Genomic DNA, 14,474 nt, shown 5'->3' with positions numbered 1-14,474 from the left:
AAATGCAATACGCAGGCATTAAACCTTGACAAAATTTTTGTTTACAATAAATACATATATATTGTGCATTAATTTGTTGTTTCTTCACATGTACCATTAAATCTTTCCAAACTGGATTATCTATTTTTGCTTTAATGATTTCAGAAACATTTTTTTTATAACAAAGCTTTTCGCATGATACACAAGCATAACGCGGTGTATCCATTAGACGTTTTTTCAAGGCTTTAAACGCATTCTTATACTTAAAAAAGATATCATCATCACTTATAATTGCATCGGTTTGTTGATGTTTGTATATATCTGCTTTCTCTTGTGCAGCAATAACAGTTTTATTTAATGCTTCCAAATCAGCACAATTTAATGCTTCATCTAAATTCAACATTTTTTGATACAAATTTATAAGTTGATAAATCAAACGCCTTATATTTCTCACTTTCGGAAAATGGGGCGATAACAATAGAATTGGTAGAAACATCGCTCCACAAATAGTGAAATTAATATAGCAACTCTGTGCATGACCAAGTTTCGTATTTGATGTTTTTATTGTACATGTACGAATACTTTCTATCAATCTAGAAACATTCTTTACAGTACATGTACTAACAGTTTCAAGAAATTTTTCATATCGTTCAATCAAAACTGGATTGTCAATTTTACATGAGGTACTGCACGACCACGATTTTTTTGCTAGTGCTGTTATCAAAGGTAACACATTTACAATTTGCCCTTCCATGTTCATTACTAAAGATTCTTCCAAAATTGCATTACGATATGTAGACTCTACAAAATAATTTTCAGATGATGCTGTGTGTCTAGATATCCCACATAACACATCTAATTTTTTATTAATTCCACAACACTTATCAACAAGAGTCAAGCATACTTCTGATTTCTTTTTAAGTACAGCTAATATATTATACATCTTGCGAATATAACTGTTCCTAATATGTATACACCAACGTATTATTTTCTCGGCTTCTAATTGTTTTTCGATCTGACCTGTAATATTTAATTTATTTGAAATATTTTTAATAATTATTGTGTGTCAAAGAAGTATGAAGTTTTATTGTTGAATTCTGACACCGAAAATTTTTATATTTTTTAACAATTTTATTTGCAACATTGCATTTATTTATTACAAATTTGCTTTTATTCTCTTTTCTTCTTTCTTCTCTTTTCTTCTCGTAATATTGTCTGTTACAACATTTATGCTGTAATATTTTTTGTCTACTTTGTTTGTTTTGCGAGCCTATAGCATAAAATATGCATTGTTGTGTGCTTTTTTCAACAAAATCTTCTTCATATCGCAATCTTTTTTTAGCGCTATCATTTTTTAAATCACTTTCATCTTGAGACCGTTTTTCAGAGCAACATCTTTCTAAATTATTTTTCTTTTTATATAGACGTCGTTTTTTAGCGCAATTTTCTTCCAAATTATTTTCAAATTGACGCCGTTTTAAGACATTTTCTACATTTTGTTTATACTGATCTTGATTCTTATATTCATTTTTATTTTTCTTTCGTAATTCTGTAATAAATTCACGATTTTTTTGCAATCGATTTGCTTTTTGTTGCTCCGTCTCTTTTTGACGTCTCATACATGCACGAGTTGCTAAAGCTTCTCTCTTTTGAATCATTGCTAATGGAAGCATTTTTTGAAGAGTATTATTTAAATCCTGAGGAAAGTGTTCAATCACAATAGATTCAAAAATTTTTATTAAATGAGAACGCATTAAACTATGATCATATCTCACTTTTTCAGGTTTAATATTAAATAATAATAAAATTGCAAAAGCTATAGCAAAAACACCGCAATCATTACTATTCGGTTGTTTTTGTACAGTAGGAAACTTGACAGGCCGCTCATTAAAAGGATAAGTTGGAAATAATTGTCTTAAGAACTTTTCATAATCACTGTGCAACTTTGTGTTATTTAATGAATCATAGATAAATAAATTTTTTCTATCATAATAACTGCATATCCAATGATTTGTGCTATGTAATATCTGTATATGTTTTTTATTTTCTGGTATAGGTTTTATATACTCAAGGCATTGCAATTTCCATACCTCTTCAGGTCTATAATCTGAACAATTTTTTAAAAGTTGGTTAAAATGATCTATATGTTCATCGTTTAACCAATCACCTTGAACAATAATATTTTTTTGATCTGATTTTAACATCATCTGTTTTTCTATTTTGATAGACATTTTTGTTTTATTAATATTATTAAAATTATTCTATATTTTCTATATTCTTACAAGCACACAACAGTCTTACAGACGCACAGCAGTCGATTTTTGTAGGCGCACAGCAGCCAATTTTTATAAGCGCACAGCAGCCTTGTATGGGCGCACAGCAGCCGGTCTTTATAGGCGCACAGCAGCCTTGTATAGGCGCACAGCAGCCGGTCTTTACAGGCGCACAGCAGCCTTGTATCGGCGCACAGCAGCCGGCCGGTCTTTACAGGCTCACAGCAGTCTTGTATCGGCGCACAGCAACCGGTCTTTACAGGCGCACAGCAGCCTTGTATCGGCGCACAGCAGCCAAACTTTATACCAAACGTTCTTAATGTGCACCTTCTTTTTAAATTCTGAAATATAAAAAAATTATATTAATTTTATACATTTATACACATATAAACACTTTAGAGGTAAACTGTTAACTTTATGTTCATAAACATAATATCACACTTCTATTTAAAACAGGGTTGGCAAAAAACTTGTTTTTTTCATTTTAAACAAAAAAAAAAGGTTTTTTTATTTAAAACAATATTTTTTTGTTTTATTTGTTTTTTAAGTAACACCAAAAAAAAACGTGTTTTAAACAAAAAAACATGTTTCCCAGATAACAATTCGTGAGGGTTCACATTGCCCTCACGCGTGATAATCACATCATGCGTGCAAAAATGCCATCATGTTGCCTTCACGACGTGATGGAGGCATACATGCGAGCGTAAACGCTAGTACTTTAGAATCACGTGTAATAGGGGCATCCAGATAACACTTCGTGAGAGTTCACTTTACCCTCACGGTGTGATGATCATGCCGTGCGTGCATAAAAGCATCACGCTGTGATAATGTAATGATCTCCGCCGAATTTGTTAATAAATTATTTCTTTTTTTAAAACTTGGCTCCTACTATTGCGTAAATTTATTTCCAATCAACACATAAGATTTTTTTAACGTTTTTAAACGTTTATTTTTCATTGGCAAAATTTGTTGTAGAAAAACGTTTATTAAATATATTTTAAAAATATGTATTTTACATTTTATTTTTCAATTATTTATAATTTGTAAATAAATGTAAAAAAACATTTATTTAATATTTATTTCATATTTATGTAATGTTTATTTTTTATTAGCAAAATAATATTTATTTAACGTTTATTTATCATTTATTAAATATTTATTATATTCATTTTCCACTTATTATTTTATTTTTAAACCCATTTAAAAAACGTTTATTAACATTTATTAAATATCTATTATTAATTTTTTATTCATTTACAAATTCATATCATGTATTTAACCTTTTTTGAGCGGCAAGGTAAATTTCACTATTACTAAAATTTTATTCGAATTTGTTCGGAGCATTCATTCTACATCCAGTAATGCAAACTGGAACTCTTTGCATCCTAGCACCGTCTCATTATGCGGCCACGCGTCAAGCGGGAATCGCTACGTCACGCGTCCATGTCGTGTTCGGCGGTTGATTGGCCTGTGATCTCATTGTAGGGGGCACTTCACCTTACTGTGATGTGTGATGCAAGGAGCTCTAGGTTCCAATTTGCATCATTGGTGATACAACGTCTCTGCACGACATAGCTTATTTTTGTGATTCTTCGTTTCTTTTGTCGAACACGACGCAGGTTTTCGAGATTCTTCGTTGTCGCATTGTCGGCCGGTGCGCGTACTTTTCTCTAATCCCTTTTGCAATCGACATTTGAAGATTTCGATTCTGCCGAAGACCCGCGTCCCGATCAAGCGCACGTGTCATCGTGTGTCCATGTTTTGTTCCTAAAACTCGAGGTGATCGACTTTCTAAAAGGGCAAGAAACGCTGGAAACTTGGAAACTTAACCGATCTTAAAGTGGTCAATTCAATCTCTCCGCGTGGTAAGTTTTTAAGAATTTGATTATATCCATCTATTTCTTTGTTGTAAATATATTTAATGCTATTTTTCTAACTCTGTGAATTTTATCTTTTTGTCTGCAATATCTTTTGTCTGTTTTGTTGTGCACGTGCAGAAATTTCCATATGTGATACAAAAAAAATTCCATTTCTTTACATATGTGACATATGTGTGTGTTTCTTTATATATGGGAAACAAATGGAAATTTGTCGGAAAAATCTCATGCAAACAAATATTATTTCTGAAAATGTAATATTTCTATAAAATGTCTAATGTACACTTACATATTTGTACGTTACGAAATTGTTATCTATACATCTGTTGGTTTAAAAAAAAATTTCATTTAATTAATCATGCTGAATCCTCTATTATTCTTTAATCATAAATCGAACACTGAAATAAAAGTTTAAATTTTTAGTATAATTATTAATATTTACTCTCTATGATATTAAAATATAATTAAAAGTTTCCAACTATTTTAAAAATTTATAAATATGCTTTTATAATTATGTACTCTAATATTTGTGAAAATAAGATACAATTAATATGGAATAAAACCAAAATAAAATATATTTTACTCATTGTAATTTGTTTGAATAAAACGTTGATATCTGTAGGGATTCAATCTTATGAAAAAATTCTAGAGCTGATATGATTATTATATTTTGCATACGCATGCAGTGCTGCTCCTGATTGTAAATTATTTTGCACGATTTATGCTAACTTTTACTAATTTTTCGCCTGCGTTTGTTTCATTCGTTACAATAAGTGACATTTCCTCAAAATTACTTTCATGGCTGTAATCCTCTGTAACAGACGAAACTAACGAGGATGTCTGCGAAATTCAAAAGATTTGATAACCTCAGTTCGAGGCACAAGCGAAGGCGGTTGTCGAAAATCCAAGGTCGCCCAAGAAACTTCGAATCTTCACCACAGGATGGGTCTAATTTTACATCAGCTAATGTATTACAGAATGAATCATTAGACATTTCGGCATCACATCTTGCTACATCTACGCGTGCAGTCTATCTCCAAAATGACGAGGACCAATCAACTACAGGTTACAACGTACAAATTTCTGGTAGAGAAATAGAAAACGGTGAAGGTACTGAAGAAGAAGGAGAGGATGAAAGCACTGAAGAAGAAGAAGACAAAGAGGAAGAAGAGTATGAGGGCGAAGATAATGAAGAAATAGAGGACGATAACGAACAATACAATAATACATCGAATTTTTCTGAAGATGAGAATGACAACGAACTACAAAACTTCGATGATTTTAAAAAAAGGATATTAAAAAATGCATTTTTAGCAGTAAATATAAAGCATACGCAGGGAAATTTATTGCTTAAAACATTACGCGAGTTTCCTTTCAACTTAACTTATCTGCCCAAAGATTCAAGAACGTTATTACAAACTCCCACAGTTGTGGCTACTAGACACATCCAACAAATATGTGAGGGAGAATACCTGCATTTAGGATTGAAATGCACGCTTGCAAGAAAATTAAAAAGTCTTCGTGAAGACTTGTGGCCAAAAACTATTGAAATAGATTTCAGCACCGACGGTGCCCGAATTCACAACAGTGGCACTGCTCAATTTTGGCCGATTCAATATAGAATTTTCAATTCAATAGATAAAAGACCCGTGATTGCGGGTGTGTTTAAAGGAAATGTAAAACCAACAAATCCGTTTCCTTTTTTTGAACAATTCATTCAAGAAATCGTGGATATTTGTGAAGAAGGTGGTATCCTTGTACACAATCGACGGCTACCATTGAAAATTCGCTGTTTCATCGCCGATGCACCCGCAAGGGCATTTGCTTTGAATCATTACGGGCACACTTCATCAAATGCATGCTCAAAATGTAAAATTCATGGTTATCGTTGCGAAGAAACGACAGCCTTTCGAGGAACAATGGTATTTCCAGGGATTCGTCATCAGCCAAGAACGGATGATGAATATCATAATATGCTTGATGAAGATCATCATAAGGGCCGAAGTCCATTAGACGCAGTATTAGGACTCGTTACACAAGTCCCTTTTGAACCGATGCATCTCGTGTACTTAGGAATCGTTAAAAAAGTGTTACATACTCACATTTATGGAAAGTACGGACATCGAAAACTGACTAAAAGGAAACTGGACATTCTTGATTCGAGAATGACGTCACTTAGTTTATATTGTCCGACCGAATTCAATCGCCGCCCGAATAAGCTGTCTATGCTTAATCATTTTAAAGCCACTGAGTTTAGGCAATTTTTACTTTACTCAGCTCCAACTGTGCTGCAAAATGTTTTTGACGATGAATATTATGAGCATTTCATTTTGTTGCATTGTACAATGCGCCTTCTAAGTTTTGAAAATATCGATAATGATACTTTCGTATATTGCCAAGAAGCTGTTGAAACGTATGTTAACATGTGCGAACATTTGTACGGAGAACAATTTCTGTCATATAATGTACACGGCCTTCTACATGTAGTAGGCGATGTTAAACAATTCGGGCCTCTGGAATCGTTCAGTGCTTTCAACTACGAAAATAATATGCCTCAATTTCGGAAGTATATTCGCAAACCGCACCTTACACTGCAACAGTTCTATAACAGAATATGTGAACTGAACAACGTAATCCTTACACCCTTAGATGACAGTGTCCAAGTTCGTGCCTCAAAAAGTCACGCAAAGGGTCCTTTAGTGCAAGAGATTCCCGCCCGACTTTGCCGGCAATTTCATAAATTGCAAATTGGAAAAATTACATTTTCAACCGCCGAACGTGACAACTGCTGTCTGCTAAAAAACCTTCAGATCTGCATAATACAGAACATCGTTCAAATGGAAGAAAATACTTTCTTCATCGTAAAAAAATTTTGTACAAACGTTATGATATATGACGTTGGAGTGACGTCAGATTTTGCTGGAGTTTACCATTGCTCCAATTTATCAGTTGCAATCGAGGCAATCAATCTAATCGATGTTAAGGGGAAGATGTATAAAATGCCGAAATGGAGTAATCAAGAAGGCCAAGAAGAGTGCATTCTGGAAAACGAATGGATATGTGCATCGCTTATTACACTCCTCGTATTACCTGAATATTGAATCAGAGTAATACAAAACAACAAAATTATATATTTCTGCTAATTATTAAAAAGTACGTACAGCAACAATATTAAAGTAAACGTTTAAGTCATTTTAATATATAATATACATAAATTTTTTTGTATTACAATTTTGAAAAATAAATACTGACATTTTTAATACACGCATAAACCACAATATTGCTTCAAACGGAAATATTGAAATGTAATCTTTTGTTTATAAAAATTACTTTTTTAATAAAAGTTACTAACCTATTTTCATTTTGCAGTTCACCGAAATCGAAGAAGAATGGATGAAAGAGAAAAATATCAAAAAAAGAAGAAATATTCTAAAATTTCAGGCAGCGGTAGATTAGTGACACTACCAAAACGGCTTATGACAACATCATCGTCGGATGAAACTTTGAAAAGACAAAAAAAATCTCAAGGTAGCAAATGTATGAAAACAGAATTTGATCGACTTCGACTGATAATGCACGAAAGAAACAACACCGAAAAAAAACAAAAATTGGCTAATACATCGGAGAAAGCCACTATTCCGAGTACGTCGGAAAAAATGAGAAATGCTCCAACACCAACTTGCGTACATTCGTAAGTGTATAAGTGTTAATGCGAATTAAATAATTGTTTCCCTAACTACAAATTCTGTCCAATTGTTTGAATTCAATATTACAACGTATAAAGTAAATTTGAAAATTCTACTTTATAAACCACTATATAATTAATTAGAAGTATTAAATACTTAACGAATATATTGATTACATTTAGTACATATCGTTATTCATGATTTTTGTTTTTCTTTTCAGGCAAGTAGACACTTCTAATAGCGAGACGCAACCATTTGAGCCTCCAGAATTTGTAGCATGTACAAAATCCACAATTGCAACGTCTCCTGTTTCTCCGACAAGTCGGCAAGACACCGCAGGAGAAGAGATGAGATGTACGTGTAAAAACCAAGAAATCCTCGATCAATTAACGTGAGTAAAAATAAATAAATAAATAAATGAAAAAGAAAATAAATAAAGATAAATAAATAAAAAGATAAATAAAAAATGTTCTTTAACATAAATAAATAATGTTAAAAAACATCTTTTTCTGAACAATTTTGGATATATATGTGTTTTTTCCTTATCTTTAATACTTGAGAAGGTATTACAAGTTAAACAATGTTAATAAAGTTTTAATTTATATTTTTTTTTAATTTCTAGAACACAAAAAAAAGAACTCAAAAAATCGGAAACAATTCAGTAACGATATTTCGTATTCTACTTTATAAACTACTATATAATTAATAGAAGTATTAAATACTTAACGAATATATTGATTACATTTAGTACGTATCGTTATTCATGATTTTTGTTTTTCTTTTCAGGCAAGTAGACACTTTTGATAGCGAGACGCAACCATTTGAGCCTCCAGAGTCCGTAGCATGTGCAAAATCTACAATTGCAACGTCTTCTGTTTCTCGGACAAGTCGGCGAGACACCGCAGGAGAAGAAATGAGATGTACGTGTAAAAACCAAGAAATCCTCGATCAATTAACGTGAGTAAAAATAAATAAATAAATAAATAAAAAAGAAAATAAATAAAGATAAATAAATAAAAAATTTTTTAACATAAATAAATAATCTTAAAAAACATCTTTTTCTGAACAATTTTGGATATATATGTGTTTTTTCCCTATCTTTAATATTTGAGAAGGTATTACGAGTTAAACAATGTTAATAAAGTTTTAATTTCTATTTTTTTTAATTTCTAGAACCCAAAAAAAAAAGAACTCAAAAATCGGAAACAATTCAGTAACGCTATTTCATATATTACTATTATGGGTGCGTTCCACTTAACGCCCGCAACGCTCCTAGGATCATTTTATCCTTGTTTTTCATCGAAAGTTAAACGAGGATAAAATGATTCTAGGAGCGTTGCGAGCGTTAAGTGGAACGCACCCTATATACATAATCATGGAGAAAATAAAAAAGGGGGGACTCAAAATCTTCGATTTCAAATGAAATGCCACATATAAATATATATTAATGTATAATATTTATATTAATACATTAGCAGGAATCTGGAAAACCAAAGCAAGACAATAATTGCTGGCCATGAACAATTAATGAGGCAAATTAAAGAAATGCAGGCTGAGGTACAAATAAGAGGCGAAGTAAATGTTACGAAAACATTTTACGAGCCGCTCGAAGGCTTTCCTCTCAAGACAGTTGAGGAATTTGAAGAAATGGAAAGCGACATCAAACGTAACGAGCGCAAGAAGTTGGTGAGTATTTTGTTTTCATTTCATTCCAGTATTGAAATAGAGATTTATCAGTTACTTGAATATTACCTGTATAGAATTGTAAGATAATATAATAATATATCTTTACTTTATTTCAGTATCATCACTTACGGGTATTAGGAGGGACAAAATTGCGAGAATTCATACATTCCTCCTTGAAGGAAGTAATGACTGATGAATTAGTCTGTAAGTTTACATGGCCCGGTGGGTCAGGCACGGAGAAGTTCAAAGATACAAAAATTCTGAACATTTTATATAGTAAGAAGTTTTGTTGACATATAATATATATACAGTGACTCAAATACATATGTTGTTAAGTACTGAGTGATCCATCACGAGGTCATTTTGGTTTAATCTTGAACAACTTTGTGAAATACAGACAACGTTTGTTTTTTTTTTTAATAGAAACTGTCATCATTTTTATTGCATATTATACAGCTGTTATTAACTTATTTTCTTCTTTCAGTGGCAGCTCAAAAATGTCCCTTCTTCAGTGGACCCGACAATAAAACTGTATTCAAGGCAGATGTTCAAGAAGTTTTACGCTCTGTAAAACAAAGATTTCGAAAAAAAATAAAAAATGAAGAAAAAAAGAGAGAAAAACAAGGACATGAATCTGACAAATCAGATTATCACGCGTCCAATTATTCATCCGTTGAAACGGAGTACGAAACGGACTCGTAGAAATGCGGAACGGAACTTTTGTATGTCTCAAAAATATATTGTTTCTTTATTAACGGTAATGAAATACATTTATATGTAAGTATATATGTAAGTACATAATATATATAATTAATGTATATGGAAAAAGAAATAATATATACATGTTCGTAATAAAAATGTGTTTGTGTAAGTTTTGAAATGTTGACATTGGAAGAAAAATATCCGCAGGTCTCAAACCTGTAATCTCACTTTTTAGAGAACGGGTTACTCTGCCTGTAACCCAAGGACCAGGTGGTTCTATTGAGTCTTCAGGCTTTAGCGGATATTCATCTTCGGGCTGAGGAAAATGGAGGTTTTTCGGTATTATCCGCAATCATCTCTGTATTCCATCGCAGGGCATAATTGCGTGTCCTGTCTCAAAATTTGTGGAGGATGAAAATTGATTGCATAGAATGATGTAAAATAAAATGTATATTTTCGTGATATAAGCAGTTGTCCTACGTAGATGTGCTACGGAAACCTGGTGTATCGATTTAATACGGCAAGAAGGAATCGTTTCATTTCCTTGTATAATGGGACACTCGGAGTGATATTTTCAATTCCAACCTATTCTATTCTTTTCTGTCAAAGAAAGTTCATAATTTCTAAAAAAGATACGCACATGACTAACTTCTAGATATTTATACGAGTCACGATCAGTCACACATTTCATACTTGCAAATAAACGTATGCAAATAAGCACTTCATACACATACATATAATATATACGCCTATTACTATTACAATTTCGATCATACATTTTCGTTACAAGATAAATCAATTTATGTATGTGTACAATATAAATTCCTTTCTTGGAAATAATAGATATTAAAAAGAATAGTAATTTACTGATTTTAATTCATAATAATATAACTTTGCTTTGTATGAATAATATACCACTTCTATCGAAAATCTACTTAATAATAAACTATGAACAATTGAGACAATTCTAAAGCATAAAAAATACTTAATACATAAATTATTAAGAAAGTTAAGAAGAGATATATATGAAGTATTCATTTGAAATACATATATGAAGTACATTTTGAAAATTATCAAATAATTTTTATAATATAATTGCACAAACATCATGTTAATTATTGGTAAACAATGTATTAAAAAATCCTTATCCATATATCAAAATTTTCGTTATCGCAAATAATAAGTAGCACAATTATATGTGTATTGTTATCCTTCCATGCAACGTTTGTTTCTGATACTTACTCTGCTGGAAAAAAATAAATATAAACATATTGTTTACAGTAACTTTATTCTAACTTTCTATGAATAAATACGGTATACAAATTAATTTTGTAATTTGCATTTGTAAATTATATTTGTCTATTGCATTTTGTCTAGTACAAAATTATTTTAAATCTTGGTCATTTTGTATATTGTCTTACAGAATTTCTTTCTTGCCAGAGTAATTGTAATATTAAAAATTATTTCATTAAAGATAAATCGCTTATTCATTACTCAATTGAGACTCATATTGCTCGCACGCATGAGGGTACATTTCACTCGCACGCGTGAGCCCGCACGCGTGCGAGACATATGATCCTCAAATAAGGACGCATCTGTCTAGTGATATGAAGTCACGCCGTGCGAAATAATCCGCATGGCGTGCACGCACCGTGAGATCATGGTGCAGGCATTTTGTTATCTGGGTTTATACAAGCAAAAAAATACGTAATAGCTTTGATTCATATAAATATTTAAATTTTTAACCGGCGTTAAACTGAGTTTTTCAGTTTCAAGTTTTAACACTATTTACCACTTTGAAATAAGTGTAAGCGTGGACGTGCAAGTGCAAATGCACACATGTTTTTTGGTTGGTTCAGGTTGGTTTTAATCTGCATTTGAGCTTTGAGATCCGTATTACTTTTACTATTTGATTTATTCTTGAATTAATTAGTTACTAGTTTACATACTGCAACTCGATATGAAGTAGGTAAGTGGCGATAATGCGAATGTGTAGTATTGTTATTGTTGTTAGGTTAGGTTTTTAGTTATATATTTCTATAGTGTTACCTATTGTAATTATAATTTATTTAAAGTATTATTTTATTATTTTCAGTATTTTATTTACATTAACGATTACATTTATTCGTTTATTTGTTCTTAACAAATGCAAAATGACGGGAAGGAAGAAAGATTCAGTATGGTGTAATTTCGTTGAAATTAAAGAACACAACAAACCTGTCAAAGCAAAATGTAAAAAATGTGATATAATTATGGCAGGATTGGTCGCTAGAATAAAGATACATTTAAAAAAATGTAACTCTACATTAATTAATGTTGATGAAGATGGCTCTTCTGATAGTAGCTGCATTCGTTTTCAGTCTCTGTCTCGCTCAAATTAGTACATACATATTCTATTTTTTTATTTGGTATCTTTAAAGTATTAAACATTAACTACAATAATTTTTGTATAATTTTTCTTTTGAGACAAAAGAAGATTGTGTTATACTTTTTTATTACACTTTCAATTAAATTTTTTGTAATGTATAAAATTCCTTACAGTTTTAAATATTTTCTTTACAGCAACAATGACAGATACAATCACACATACTTCACCATCAACATCAAAATCTACAGTATCCACGCCAACACAGTTCAAATTAAGATCAACAGATATGGAACCATTTATTGTTAGAACTTCAATTGCAAATAAGAAAAAATTTGACGTACAGATAGCTAAATTTATTTACGCTACTAATTCGGCCTTCAGACATGTAGAACACCCAGAGTTTATAAAATTAATAAATTTGTTGCATCCTGGTTATAAGCCACCTTTAAGACGTCAAATCGGAAATGAACTTCTAGATGAAGTATTTGATTCAGAGTTGGTTAAAATAAAAACCTATTTAAATGAAAAAAATATATGTATGACTCAGGATGGGTGGAGCAACATTCACAATGATTCTATAGTATGTATATCAGTGACAGATATCATTGATGAAACTGTGCATTTATGTGATACTATTGATAACGAAGACAATAGCCATACCGCGGAATACTTGCTAAATTTGGCAGTAACTTCAATCAAAAGCTGTCAAAAACATGGTTGTAAAGTTAGAAGCTTTGTGACTGATAATGCAGCAAACATGCATAAAATGAGAGAACAATTAGCAAGGTGTGAAGAACTTGGCATGCCTGATATTATTACTTATGGATGCTCGGCACATATTTTAAATCTTCTTGCGCACGACATTGAAATTCCAGGAATAAAAAATCACATTAAAAAAATTATGAAATACTTTCGAAACACGCATTTTGCCGCTGCTAAGTGTAAACAAGCAGGTGGGAAAGCTTTAGTGATGCCACAAGATGTGCGATGGAATACTTTGGCCGATTGTCTGGAATCATACATTGATAATTGGCATATTTTGTCCAAAGTTTGCACTGATAATCGAGTAGCAATAAATTCGGATATTTCATCCAAAGTTAATGATATAAACTTAAAAATTAGTGCAACTAATTATTTGGAAAAATTAAAAGTAATTTTAGTTGCTTTAGACAAAGTTCAACGAGATTGCTGTACAATTGGTGAAGCTACAGAAATATGGATTGAAATAATAAACCATTTTAAACTTCAAGAAAACAATTGCTTGGAGTCTGATCTTAATTGTGTTTTGCAACGTTTCAAAATGGCAATGACACTTGCACATTATTTAGCAAATTTACTAGATCATCGATTTAGAGGACTTCAATTAAGCCAAGAACAAGTAGAAGAAGCTATGGAATATGTTAATTCGTACCACCCTGCAGCTATACCTGACATTATTTTTTACCGAGCAAGAACTTCTCCGTTTAAAAATTATCTTTTTCTGAGGAATCCATTAAAAATATTAAGCCCATAACATGGTGGCTTGCGTTAAAAAATAATGTCAATACTGTAACGTTTGATTTAGTAACACAACTTCATACAGCAGTTGCTTCTTCTGCTGGCATAGAAAGGCTGTTTTCAGCTTTTGGTTTAGTGCACACAAAACTAAGAAACAGATTAGGCGTAGAAAAAGCTGCAAAATTAGTAACAATTTTGAAGGCACTCAACAAAAAGAGTGAAATTGATCAAACTGAGTATGAGATTGAGGCTGATTGTGAATAGTCTTTGTAATCTTTTAAAAAGTATTTTCAATAATAGAAAAAAAACTATTTCTTTCTTAATATTTTATTTTTGATTAATAAATTTAAAAGTAGATATTAAAAACTTTATGCAATAATTGCAATTGCAATATGTCACCGTCCAC

At 31.5% G+C, this 14,474-nt stretch overlaps 1 protein-coding gene across 5 annotated transcripts; it reads left to right on the top strand.

Annotated features, from left to right (window-relative positions):
• The first annotated feature begins 3,703 nt into the window (after positions 1-3,703).
• On the top strand, positions 3,704-10,701 carry LOC136996911 (uncharacterized). Of its 5 annotated transcripts, XR_010888220.1 has the most exons (8): positions 7,140-7,282; positions 7,499-7,820; positions 8,036-8,206; positions 8,602-8,772; positions 9,291-9,501; positions 9,618-9,777; positions 9,986-10,278; positions 10,439-10,701. XR_010888220.1 is itself a non-coding variant. In XM_067348384.1 (7 exons), exons 2-7 carry the CDS (start codon positions 7,519-7,521, stop codon positions 10,201-10,203), a joined length of 1,230 nt encoding a protein of 409 aa, XP_067204485.1. In that variant the 5' UTR covers positions 7,140-7,282; positions 7,499-7,518; the 3' UTR covers positions 10,204-10,701. The 5 variants fall into 5 exon arrangements, 3 of the variants coding, with proteins under 3 accessions (XP_067204485.1, XP_067204483.1, XP_067204484.1); XM_067348384.1 differs by having other exon boundaries at positions 9,294-9,501; positions 9,986-10,701; XM_067348382.1 differs by having other exon boundaries at positions 9,986-10,701.
• Positions 10,702-14,474: the final 3,773 nt, after the last annotated feature.

This window comes from Linepithema humile, chromosome 1 (assembly GCF_040581485.1).
Source record: "Linepithema humile isolate Giens D197 chromosome 1, Lhum_UNIL_v1.0, whole genome shotgun sequence".
NCBI classification, from domain to species: Eukaryota; Metazoa; Arthropoda; class Insecta; order Hymenoptera; family Formicidae; genus Linepithema; species Linepithema humile.
The sequence above is the reverse complement of the archived record's forward strand: the minus strand, read 5'-3'. Positions and strand labels throughout refer to the sequence as shown.

Excerpts from the sequence above, each read along its gene's own strand:
- LOC136996911 (XM_067348382.1), top strand. The coding sequence starts at position 7,519 with ATGGATGAAAGAGAAAAATATCAAAAAAAGAAGAAATATTCTAAAATT. Across the intron at positions 8,773-9,290 it reads GAAATCCTCGATCAATTAAC|CAGGAATCTGGAAAACCAAA; the intron begins GTGAGTAAAAAT and ends TTAATACATTAG. Across the intron at positions 9,502-9,617 it reads GTAACGAGCGCAAGAAGTTG|TATCATCACTTACGGGTATT; the intron begins GTGAGTATTTTG and ends ACTTTATTTCAG.